The following is a 13,738-nucleotide window of genomic DNA, read 5'->3' on the forward strand; positions in this document are numbered from 1 at the left end:
CCGCATGGGAGACCAGGAAGAAGCACCTGGATCCTGGCTTCAGATCAGGTGCAGCTCCGGCCGTTGCAGCCATGTGGAGAGTGAACCAACAGAAGGAAGACCTTTCTCTCTGTCTCTCTCGCTCACTGTCTGTAACTCTACATGTCAAATAAAATCTTTAAAAAAAAAAGAGCTGGTGCAGCCATCCTATTATCAGACCAAATAGACTTTAACACGAAAAATGCTAAAAGAGACAAAGAAGGGCACAATGTAATGATTAAGGGATCAGTTCAACAGGAAGATGTCACTATTATAAACGTATATGTACCTAATTTCAGGGCACCTGACTATTTAAAAGAAATGTTAAGGGATCTGAAGGGAGACATAGGCGCAATACAATAGTAATGGGGGACATCAATACCCCAATTTCATCAATGGACAGATCAACCAGACAGAAAATCAGCAAGGAAACACCAGAGTTAACAGACATTATAGACCAAATGGACCTAACAGATACCTACAAAACTTTCCACCCTACAGTTTCAAAATACACATTCTTCTCAGCAGTGCATGGAACTTTCTCTAGGATTGACCACATGCTAGGCGATAAAGCAAGCCTCAGCAAATTCAAAAAAAATCAAAATCATACCATGCATCTTCTGAGACCACAATGGAATGAAGCTGGAAATCAGCAACTCAGGAATCTCTAGAACATATGCAAACACATGGAGACTGAACAACATGCTGCTGAATGAACAGTGAGTCATACCAGAAATCAAAAAATTCTGGAAAAAAAATGAAGACAAAAATACAACATATCAAAACTTAATGGAGGGGGCCGGCGCCATGGTACAGTATGTTAATCTTCTGCCTGTGGCACCGGCATCCCATATGGGTGCCGGTTTGAGTCTCGGCTGACCCCCTTCCAATCCAGTTCTCTGCTGTGGCCTGGGAAAGCACTGGAAGATGGCCCAAGCACTTGGGCCCCTGCACCCACATGAGAGACCAGGAGGAAGCACCCGCTTCCTGGCTTTGGATCGGCGCAGCTCCGGCCATTGCAGCCATCTGGGGAGTGAACCAACCGAAGTAAGACCTTTCTCTCTGCCTCTCCTTCTCACCATCTGTGACTCTACCTCTCAAATAAATAAATAAAATCTTTAAAAAAAAACTTAATGGGATACAGCAAAAGCAGTGTTAAGAGTAAAGTTTATAGAAATTGGTGCCTACATCAAGAAATTGGAAAGGCACCAAATAAGTGAGCTAATACATCTCAAGGATCAAGAAAAACAACAGGAAACCAAACCAAAATTAGTAGGAGAAAAGAAATAATTAAAATTAGAGAAGAAATCAACAAAATTGAATCAAAAAATACAAAATATCTGCAAAACAAAGAGCTGGTTTTTTGGAAAAAAAATTGACATACCGTTGGCCCAACTAACCAAAAAAAGGAGAGAGAAGACTCAAAATTAGAGATGAAAAAGGAAATGTAACAACAGACACCACAGAAATAAAAAGAATCATCAGAAATTACTACAGAGTTGTATGCCAACAAACTGGGAAATCTAGCAGAAATGGATAGATTCCTTGACATATACAACCTACCTAAATTGAACCACGGAGACATAGAAAACCTAAATGGACCCATAAACAAGACAGAAATTGAATCAGCAATAAAGACCCTCCCAATAAAGAAAAGCCCAGGACCAGACAGCTTCCCTGCTGAATTCTACCAGACATTTAAAGAACTAATTCTGATTCCTCTCAAGTTATTCAAAACAATTGAAAGGGAGGGAATCCTCCCAAATTCTTTCTATGAAGCCAATATCATCTTAATTCCTAAACCTGAAAAAGATGAAACAGAAAAAGAACAACAGACTTTCCCTGATGAACACAGACACAAAAATCCTCAACAAAATTCTAGCCAATTGATTCCAACACATCAGAAAGATCATCCACCCAGACCAAGTGGGAATTTACCCTGGTATGTAGGGATGGTTCAATATTCACAAATCAATCAATGTGATACATCACATTAACAAATTGAAGAACAAAAACTGTATGATTATCTCAATAGATACAGAGAAAGCATTTGATAAAATACAACACTCTTTCATGATGAAAACTCTAAGCAAATTGGGTACAGAAGGAACATTCCTCAACACAATCAAGGCAATTTATGAGAAAACTACATCCAGTGTCCTATTAAATGGGGAAAAGTCGGAAGCATTCCCACTGAGATCTAGTACCAGACAAGGATGTCCACTTTACATGAAGGATCTCTGTGAGTAAGACCCCAGCAGAAAGAAGTGGTCATCAAAGAAAAATGCATTTTTCTCAGAAGGGAGGAACGAATTTCCACTTTACTTATCACCTTGTCTAAATATTGATGGAGTTTGTGAATTCAAAAGGCTTCCATAGACTAGGCAGCTCATGTCAAAAGCCTCAGGTGATCACTGACATCATACATAAGAATGTTAATTCTTAAATTAACAACAGGAGTCACTGTGCACTAATTTCCCATGCAGGACCTCTGTCCTCAATGAGATTTAACTGTAAAACTAGCTCTCAAACAGTTTTGTGTGTGTGTGTCTGTGTACAAATTGTTAAAATCTTTACTTAGAATAGAGTTAGTTTTCTGTGTACAAAGTTAATTGAAAATGAATCTTTGGGACTGGGAAGGAGAGAGGGAGGACAGAGGGGTAGGAGTATAGGTGGGAGGGCAGGTATGGTGATAAGAATAGCTATATTCCTAAAGTTGTACTTATGAAATTTATATTCCTTAAAAAATTAATTAATTAAAAAAATACAACCGAGAAAGCTTTACATTAGAGGCTTTAAAAAGTTCAAGGCAAAAGGCACATTATGGAAAAAAAACATGCATGGATTTCAAAATGGTTTACACCAAAATAAACTTATCTTTTGATTCTATTTCCATGAATTTTTTAACTATGCTCATGTTCATGGAAAAGTATTAGTCCTTTACACAAGTGATAACTTTGATAATCCTTCTCTTCACCCCCACTCCCAGAAAATTAAGCTAATAGATCTGGGCACAAATCAGGTAAAAGGCTTAAGTCTCACTAAAAAAAAAACAACAAAGGCATCAAAAGTTCATTCTTGTACACAACAATGCAGCTCTAAGTTTTCTAGAAGATAAAGTTGGAAGATATTAAAATAAGGCTTAGTGATCAGTTACAATAAAACAAAAGCTACCAATCCCATGACAAATCCAAACTCAACGTGATATAACTTTCAACTAATTAAACAAAGAATTGGGAGCAGTGACCACTACATTCTATAGTAACAAACACCAAGCCTGCTGACAAAAATGACGCTCCAAGGGCTGGCATCGTGGTGTGGCAGGTAAAGCCAATGGCTGTGATGCCAACATCCCATTTGGGCACCAGTTTATGTCCTGCCTGTTTCACTTCCAATCCAGCTCTCTGCTAATGTGCCTGGGAAAGCAGAAGATGGCCCAGCTGCTTGGGCCCTTGCCACCCATGTGGGAGACTTGGAAGAAGCTCCTGGATCCTGACTTTTGGTCTGGTCCAGCCCCGACCGTTGTGGCCATCTGGGGAGTGAACTAGCAGATGAAAGATCGACCTCTCTCTCTCTGAATTTCAATTAAATAAAATAAATTTTAAAAAACACTCCATCAAGAAACCTAGGAGGGTACTTCAAAAAGTTGTTGGCAAATAGAATTTAAAGATAAATTTATTTTGGTGCAAAACATAATTGCAATCCATGCATAGTATTTTCATAATATGCATTTTCCTTGAACTTTTTGAAAGTGCCTCATATGTATGGATTTCCAAAGTTTTTTTAACCAAAATAAACAAATCTTTTAATTCTATTTGTTGTAAATTTTTGAAGTACCTCATATTTCTTTTTTTTTTTCAAAGATTTATTAATTTGAAAGGCAGAGTTACAGAGAAGCGGAGCCAGAGAGGGAGACAAAGAGGTCTTCCATCCACTGGTTTGCTCCCCAATGGCCACACCAGCTGGAGCTGGGCCAATCCAAACCCAGGAGCCAAGAGCTTATTCTTGGAGTCCCATGTGGGTGCAGGGGCTCAAAGACTTGGGTCATCTTCTGCTGCTTTCCCAGGCCACAGCAGAGAGCTGAATGGGAAGTGAAGCATGTGGGACTCAGATCGGTGTCCATATGGGATGCAGCAGCTTTACCCACTACGCCACAACACTGGCCCCAGTACCTCATATTTCAAAGACCAAATTCTGTAATACCAAGAAATGCCTTTGGGATCTAATTTTTTTAATGGAAAATAATCTGTGATTATAAATTATAGTCAACACCTTATTAAACAGAAAGAATTAAGAAGGGGTTAGTTTGCATAGCAATTAAGAACATGGGAACTGTAGGCATAACTTCTAGCTCCAAACTCTAATAGCCTTATGCTCTTAAGTAAGCTACTCAACCTCTCTATCCTTTAATTTCCACATTTGTGAGATGTGTGAACAATAGCACCACAACACCTTCAGTGTTCAGCTGTCCCTGTACCTTGCAGGCACAGGGAAGAACTGTGTGCCCCTACTATACTCTGTAGTTAAGCAGATCCGTGTGGGAAGTTCTGGCCAATACACTGTGAGCAGAAGTAATATGAGTCACATTGAAGCCAGAGCACTTAACTGCTAGCGTGAGAAACTAGTGCCCTGCCATGGCAAGTATGGGAACAGGTTCTGTTAAAGTTGCCACAAGATAAAGCAGCTGAGATCACAGAATCACCACATGGAAGATAGCTACCCTGAAGGATTATCCTGATCCACTGCGAAGTGAGGAGCAAACCTTTGTCTGGTTAAGGCACTAAGACTGCCATGGCATTTGTTACTGAAGCTTTCCTAAGTGATGCAAACTAACACAAGTACCTAATTTAGTAAGATGCCATAAGGATAAATAAGACAATGTCTGGCATGCTCTAAGCCCTTGATAAAATTAACAGGATGATTGTTGCCCCATGATGGTTAGGGCAACAAGTGAGCACTGTCACCCACAGCCATGTATGACAATCTTCTTGGCTATTTAGATTGTCTTACAAGCTCTCCATGGACTAACTGTAAATCCCGAACCCACTTATATCTCAACCAGACACTTAACAAGGCAGGAGTGAACAGCTGAGTGGATTTTATCTCAAATTAACGATAGGGGGAAAAGTTCCCACAGAGCTGTGTAGTAAACATATGAAAGTAATTTACATCATGATGAATCCCTCAAATAGTCACCTTCTTCATTCAAATATTTAAAGTCAATACTGACGCCAAGGAAATCATGATAATTGTTGGGGGCTTTGCTTTTTGTTCAACTTGTGAAAAGTGTTCAAGCATACGGTAGGTTGGGGACAGAGATGAGAAGATAAGAAAACATTAAATCCGGGACCAGCACTGTGGCGTAGCAGGTAAAGCTGCTACCTGTGACACTGGCATCCCATATGGGTAGCACTTTGTGCCCAGCTGCTCCACTTTTGATCCAGCTCCCTACACATGGCCTGGTAAAGCAGAAGATGGCCCAGGTGTTTAGGGCCCTGTCACCTACGTGGGAAACCCAAATAAAGCTCCTGGCTCCTGACTTTGGCCTGGCCCAGCCCTGGCCATTATGGCCATCTATAACTCTGACTTTCAAATAAATAAATAAATCTTTAAAAAAACCAAACAAAATGGTAAATAAAAACTTAGAAAAGATAAATTCACTTTGCCAAAATTTTTGGTAGCTCCAAAGGACTTAATAGTCATCACATCAGTGCTCCAGCACCTGGGAATTGAAGGCTGAGCACATCTGATAGAACTGGCAGGGATGAAAAAAGAGAGAAAAGGAGCAATTCCACTCAACCTCTCCTGTTACTCCACCCAATCCCTAACAGAGCCTTGAATGATATTATAGTTACCTCAAGCGGAAAATTAAACTGAAGGTTATTATTTTACTCTCATCCCGCTAAAGAACAAAATCTATTTCAACTGCAAGTCAGTTAAAAGGAACTAATCTTAGGTCACTTGCTGAATCTTTCCCAGTTTAAAAAAAAAAAAAGAAAAAAACTAACTTTTGTTACTGCATTTTGCACAGGAGTTGGAAGAAGCAAGGAGAAATTCCCACAAAAGTTTATAGAACAGGCTTTAGACCCACTAAAAATGGTTCTCATAAGCAAGAAACATGTCGTGCATAATAAAATGTACAAATTTGAGATACTCACCACATTTAATACTCTCTATCCGCACAGGGAGGCCAGACTGTGCTGCAGCAATTAATTTCAGAGCAATGTAAAACTGTGTTGGACCAAAATAACCAACCCGCTTTGCACCACACAGTTCTGTGATCTGAAACAGACAAGAAAATCATGATGAAAACCCCATTTCATAACAGGAAAAGATGACAAGATATATAATGAAATTGCAAGGATTTCACAGTGTAACTAACCAAAAAGTCCCTCAGGAACCTATGTGTACACACTGGTTGGTTCCTTTTTTCTGCAGCTTACAGTTTTTTAATTCAGATCATTTAGTTCTACCTACTCATGGTGCTTCAGGACTAAGTAATTTACTATTCCTCCTCTTTCAAAAATAAAAATAAAAGTAAAAAAGATGGCTGTTACTCTTCTTACAAAGGAGAGTGATTTCTTCAAGGGGTAGCTTCTAATGTACAAAGTCTAGAAAATCACTGGGGTGAAAAGAGAACAGATTAGTCATTACCACCACTTGTGGATTATCCTAGTTTATTGAAATTAACAGTGAATTAATTATTTTTATAATAATTAACTTAAGACAAAATTTTTTCCTAACCATTGAAATCACATCTTGGATACTCATTTCAAGGAAACAAAAAAGTACTAGAGACACAAATATTTTCAAGGCATTGCAGTAACTGTTGGTTCCCAACCCATCACCTGGAACTAGAACATTCTCCTCCCCACTTAGATTGAACTCAAATATTACTTCTCTATAGTTTATTCCCAAGTTCCCAGGTATAGCCTCTTTTCCCCATGTGTTCTCAAGAGTACTCTATTCAAATGTCTATCACACGCTACCCTATTCTAAGAGAAGAGAAAGGAGTAAGTGATACCTAGGGGTGAAACATGAATAACCAAGAGACCACTGTTGTACCTGGTAGATGGATTCATTCTCTGATTCTCTATATATTTGAAATTCGCCATATTCGAGTTTTTAATATTTATTTTCTCATTTATCTCATAATGTTACAGTTATCTATTTAACTCTGCTCCTATTAAAAAGTCTTCTCTTCATGGGCAAGGGGCAACTTCCATTCATCTCCTAGCAAAATGATAGGCACCCCAACATCCCATATGAGCACCAGTTCAAGTCACTAGCTGTTCCACTTCTGTTCTAGCTCCCTGCTAATATGCCTGGGAAAGCAGATGGTGTCCCAAGAACTTGGGCCCCAGCCACCCATGTGAGAGACCCAGATGGAGTTCCAGGCTCCTGGCTTTGGCCTGGCCCAGCCCCAACAGTTGCAGCCAATTGGGGTGTAAAACAGCATATGGAAGATGGATCTCTTTCTTTCTCTCTATCTCTCTCCACCTCCCTCTCTCCCTCCCTCCATCTCTCCTTTTCTCTAACTCTGCCTTTCAAATATTTTTAAAATGATAGGCACCCAAGACACAGTCAATAAATTCTCAATTAAGTGGATGAAACATACCCTGAAATATAAAATGTAACTGAATTTCATATTTCCTTACTGTTATATCTATTACACATTTTTTTAAACTTTTATTTAATGAATATAAATTTCCAAAGTATAGCTTATGGATTACAATGGCTTCCCCCCCCCATAACTTCCCTCCCACCCGCAACCCTCCCCTTTCCCGCTCCCTCTCCCCTTCCGTTCACATCAAGATTCATTTTCTTTTTTTTTTTTTTTTGACTGTCCTAAATGGTTTATTAGGTATGAATTTTACAAACATTACTTGAGTTAGCGGTAACGGTGCAGCTGGAGGGTATTGCGCCTTCTCCAGGAGCATGGCGAGAACCACCAATAGTGTGGTGGAACTGGTGACCCTTTCCAAGGCCACGACTCTTGCAGCCTGCAGATGTCAGCCCACGCATTTCCCTGTGCTTGTGGACTGGCTTGGTGATCCACTGGGTGTCAGGATTTCTTCTGATGGCTTTATGGAATGGATCAATGAGGATAACCTCAAAGAATTTGTATGTGGAATCTTCACCAACCCAGTAAGAATTCAGGACTCTCAGAGCTCCACAGTGGCGCCCAGCTCGTTCCTCGGCAACAGACTGAAGGCTTCATGCAAACTTGAGCTGGTTAACGCCATGATGGACAGGCTTGCCGTAGGTCGCACCCTTGGGAACCGGGCGCTTGCGGCCACCACGGCGCACACGAATCCTATAGATGACATAACCTTGTTTGGCCTTGTAGCCCAGCCTGTGCGCCTTGTCGGGCCGCGTGGAGCGCGGCACCCTGTGCAGCGCCGAGAGCTGGCGATACTGCCAGCAGCGGACCCGCCGGAGAAAGCACATCACGTCCGACTGCTTCTTTCTCCATAGCTCCTAGATGTACTTGTACGCGCCCATCCTGGCTTACCTGATGGTTGCCGGCAGACGGAAAGGAAGGCAAGATTCATTTTTAATTCTCTTTATATACAGAAGACCAATTTAGTATACATTAAGTAAAGATTTCAACAGTTTGCCCCCACATAGCAACACAAAGTGAAAAATACTGTTGGAGTACTAGTTATAACATTAAATCACAGTGTACAGCACATTAAAGACAGAGATCTTACATGATATTTTTTTAAGAATTGATTAATTTTCTATGCAATTTCCAATTTAACACCAAGTTGTTTTTTTTTCATTTTCAATTAACTTTATATACAGAAGATCGATTCAGTATATACTAAGTAAAGATTTCATCAGTTTGCACCCACACAGAAACACAAGGTGTAAAAATACTGTTTCAGTACTAATTATAGCATTACTTCACATTGGACAACACATTAAGGACAGATCCCACATGAGGAGTAAGTACACAGGGACTCCTGTTGCTGACTTAACAATTTGACACTCTTGTTTATGGCGTCAGTAATCTCCCTAGGCTCTAGTCATGAGTTGCCAAGGCTATGGAAGCCTTTAGGGTTCGCCGACTTCGATCTTATTCCTACAGGGTCATAGTCAAAGTGGAAGTTCTCTCCTCCCTTCAGAGAAAGGTACCTCCTTCTTTGATGGCCCCATTCTTTCCACTGGGATCTCACTCACAGAGATCTTTCATTTAGGTCTTCTTTTTTTTTTTTTTTCCAGAGTGTCTTGGCTTTCCATGCCTAAAATACTCTCATGGGCTCTTGAGCCAGATCCAAATGCCTTAAGGGCTGATTCTGAGGCCAGAGATCTATTACACATTTTAAAGTATTGACTAGCTTCTACATGGGGGTAAAAAACACCAACAACCTCAGTATAGTTCCAGCATCATTAAAATAGTTGTCGTGTAGAATAATTCCTAATATTAAGGAATTGTGATCTTTTGTGTGTGAACAATTTAACAACTATATGTCAATGTTAATTTATTAGTAATTTAACAAGTTTTTATTTTAGCGTAACTACCACACTGAATTGGAAAGCTTTTCACTATAGGTAACTGTAATTTCCAGCAAAACAATTATGGCACTTTAAGACTAAAACTCTAATTTGACATTAACAATCCACTTTATTTACTTTGGAATCTTTTCTTTGGTCCCACATGCCAAAAGAATCCTTGCTTGGTAAGCAAAGAAGATTATATTCACACAGATGAGTTCAGCCCATAGGTCACTTTTCTTCTGTACACCAAACCTCCCAGACACATGCCAGGAACCTTTTGAAATATTCAAGCCACAAAGAAGAGAAAACTGTCAAAAGCCTTTGGAACTTACATAGGGATTCATAAGCCTATGATTTCTCAATCCAAAAACATGGGTTAATTTTGTAAGGTTTCTTTGCTCATTGAAGTTCAAAGTATTGCAAGTTTGAATTCTCAAAGGAAAAGCTCTAAGTTGTGGATAGAAGTATTTTGATGACAGCTAAAGAAAATAAGGTTGTATTTTATATCAGATACTCAACTAGCAGGAGGTATTTTATAGAATTGCTCCTTCAAACAGTCTAACTCACCAAGTTTTTCCCAAAATAAAGAAAAAAAGGAAAAGATTCCACCCCCCTTCTTTAGTCTAAACTCCAAACCTGGAACACTCTCAGCTGGATCCATCTTAGGTTACCTGTGGTGCAAATCTCTAATACAGAGCATGAACCTATGGACCAGGGTTTGTTTTCTCAGGTGCAAAGCAAGAAATGGAAAATAAAAAGGAATGGGTGAAATCAACCTCCTTACAGCTTACAGATGTACACTAAACTGATGAGATGCTGGCTAGAAATCAGAAAAATGCACCGAACATTTGGGAAGAACCCAAACAAAGTTCTGGAAGGTTGAAGGGCACTAAAATTGCTTCCCTCCTACCTAATTCTGTAAGATTAAGTGACTGAGTAACCAGTCTACACACATTCTAATTTTTCTGAAATAATAACTTTCTTTCCTAGTTGAAAGGTAATACATTTTCAGAACTGTTTGAAGGTTTGAATATGCTTCTCTCTTTCAAGTATTTTTAAAGGTTTCTACAAAAAGATTTTAAAAATCAAAAGCTCTTAGTAGAGAAAGCTGGAAGAATCCTCGAAGAGTACCCTTATTTTCTACCCTCTCTCTGTTGTACCTGGCAAAGTTCAGATTTTTTGCTTTGACCCTGACTGCTTGCAGTTCTGCCCCTGGACTTGTGTACCTTCACACACCAGCCCCTGCAATGCCCTCTGTGGTATTACTAAAACCACATCACCCTCCAAAGGGCTTTCAGGGCTCCTCATTCCCTTGTAGAACCTGCACTCCTGAGCATGGCTTTTGAGGTCCTCCTGTGTGGCCCAAACTTCCCCTCCAACAACCCCAAGCCTTTCTCTTCCTGCCCCAATGCTAATTAAGGCTTTAGCCACTACCAGATGTCAATCAAGCTCTCCACAGCCATACCCATCCAGGCCTCTGGGCACCTGCTGTACCCTCTGCCTGGAAGCCAAGTGTCTCCCCACTTGTGTCCCTGTGGCTCATTTAAAAGTCACCTCAAAAGCAACCTTATCTCTGAAACCTTTGTCAAATCCAAATGGCTTACTTTCTTCATTCCCATAACACTTTACACTAGCTTTCTATCACCTCACTAGCCTATCATATAGCAAAACCCCTGTTTTGGTAATTGTCACCACTGTGCCTCATCTCCTTCCTCCATGCTCTAAGTGCCCAGTCTAAGGCATGGGTTTATTTTCATTTGTATTCTCCAAGAATACAAGTGCTTAATGAATATTTATTGAAGTAATTTGATTCCACAGCCTGCAGCAGAATCGTTCTTCTTCCTCTGAGCTTGTCATTATAAGTGACTGCTAAGTTGGCTCTAGACATCTCACACCATTTAACCAGAAGAGCGCCTTCAGATATAGATATAGAAGCACATATTAACTCCTGTGTTCCCTGCCTGGTCAGCTGGGCAGTACTACAATGTTAGAATCAAGGTTTCCAGCACCCTTTCTATCAGCCCTAAGACTTGCAGCCCAGAATACCTCGGAGGTGCCCCTGAGACTCAGCACTCCAGAGATGTGCCTCCTTTCACTCAGCAAAATGACAGGGGCTCGGCCCCCAAGGGGGCATACTTGGCAACAAATAGACAAGTGCGGGCTTGAACTTCCTACCTTGGCCTCTCAGGAAACAGCTAAACCCCACGCTGGGCTTTTCTTTCTCATTCATTTATACTTTCTAACATTCAACAGGGATTTTCTGTCCAAAGGGACCCATGTGGGGAGCCACTCCAGAAAACATGATCCCCCATATCCAATTATCCAACGTTAAGTAGTGTGCAACTAGAGCCAAACCCCAATGTTAAAGAGCAGACATGCAGTACTTAGGAATGTTTTCAGACGGAGAATCCCAAAAACACCTTAAAGCAGAAGTGGGGAACATCCAGCCTGTGGGCCATATTATAAGGCCAGTGAAATCATTTGGTCTGGCAGTGCCAAGACAACTGCAGGCAGAACTCAAAATTTTAAATTGATCATTTGGTATGGTCCACGAATGATGTTATAAATAACCACATGGCCCTTGGCAGTACAAAAAAGTTCCCTACCCCTGACTTAAAGCATTGGTTAATTTAAAAACATTTGGGGCACCTCCCTATTAAAATATTATGCTCAGTGCTATCTATGATAAGAATTAAGCAATGCTCAACAAAACAACCAATTCTATACACACACATGCTCACGCACACACACACACACACTTTCTCCCTTCCCTTTTCATCAAATCATATAAAAAGTAGGTTAAAGACACATTTCATGACACACCTCATGACACATCATCCCTAAGCACCTTATTATTTATACCTAAGAACAGGTAGATTCTTCAACACCATCATACCATCATCACCACACCCACAGAAATCAACATTAACACAATGATCACACAACATATGGACAAACTCACATTTCAACAATTACCATGAAAATGGCCTACAAAGCTGCATTGGAAGTGGAGCTGCCGGCACTCAAATCAGCGCCCATAAGAAGTGCCAATGTTGCAGGAAACAGCTTTACAGGCTACACCACAACAATTAATGACCCCCTGATTCAGGATTTAATTAATCAATGTTCATGCATTGCATTTTTATCTTATATTCCCTTAGGGTCCCCCTAATCTAGGACAATCACACTCATTCTTTTTTAAAAAGGTTTATTTACTCATTTGAAAGTCAGAGTTAGAGGGAGAGAGGAAAAGACAGAGACAGAGAGAGAGGGAGAGATATTCCACCTGCTGGCTCACTTCTCAAATGGCCACAACAGTCGGGACTGCAGACAGAGGCCCACTGCCCCAGTCCTTAATGACACTGAATCCTTTCAAGATTCCATGCCAGTTCTCCCCAGAATGTCCCATATTTTGGATTTGTCTGTTTTCTGGTGACAACACTCAAGTCAAACATTTCAGCAAGACAACCACACAAGTGAAACTGTGATACAGTGAGAGGTACACATTGGTGAGGGTCACATAATGTCAGAATACCCCACCATTTACTGATTGCCAGACTTGGCCATTTAACTAAGGTTGTGACCTTTCCATTGAAAAGGCATGTGTCTACATTCTCCTTTAAGATCATTCAAGTGTTCTGTCTCCTGAAAAAACAGCTTTAAAATCTGGTCAGGGGCCAGCGTTGTGGCATAGCAGGTAAAGCCGCTGCCTGTAATGCCGGCATCCCATACGGGCGCCGGTTCAAGTCCCGGCTGTTCCACTTACGATCCCACTCTCTGCTATAGCCTAGGACAGTGGAGGATGGCTCAAGTCCTTAGGCCCCTGCACACGCGTGGGAGACCCAGAAGAGGCTCCTGGCTCCTGGCTTCAGATCTCTCTGTAACTCTGCCTTTCAAATAAATAAATCTTTTTTAAAAATCTGTTCAATAACTAATAAGCAATACTGATTCTAAATTATATCAGTATCTAAAGAACTACAATCCAAATGCAAAATCACATGGATGGGGTGATTCTTATTCCATGAAATAGGTGCCACCTATTCCTAGTTTTTATGTACAAATTAATCCAATTCAGAAAGTTAAGTGATATGTTCAAGGTCTCAAATTCAGAGCTGGTACTCAAATCTTTGTATGCCTGGGTCTGAAGCTTATGGTGTTTCCATTATCAGGGGTTGGAAAGCTGGAAAGTGGAAATGTGGCCCACTACCTGGTTTAT

At 40.5% G+C, this 13,738-nt stretch overlaps 1 protein-coding gene and 1 pseudogene across 6 annotated transcripts in view; both read right to left on the minus strand.

Moving 5' to 3' along the window:
• REPS2 (RALBP1 associated Eps domain containing 2) overlaps positions 1-13,738 on the minus strand; it is a 258,360-nt gene that overhangs the window by 189,528 nt on the left and 55,094 nt on the right. For all 6 annotated transcript variants that reach the window (XM_062183462.1, XM_062183461.1, XM_062183458.1 and 3 more), the window contains exon 2: positions 6,177-6,300. In XM_062183462.1, the coding sequence (XP_062039446.1) occupies positions 6,177-6,300 (124 nt within the window). The remainder of the gene's footprint in view (positions 1-6,176; positions 6,301-13,738) is intronic.
• Positions 7,839-8,523, minus strand: LOC133753108 (large ribosomal subunit protein eL15-like; annotated as a pseudogene).

This window comes from Lepus europaeus, chromosome X (assembly GCF_033115175.1).
Source record: "Lepus europaeus isolate LE1 chromosome X, mLepTim1.pri, whole genome shotgun sequence".
Classification (NCBI taxonomy): Eukaryota; Metazoa; Chordata; class Mammalia; order Lagomorpha; family Leporidae; genus Lepus; species Lepus europaeus.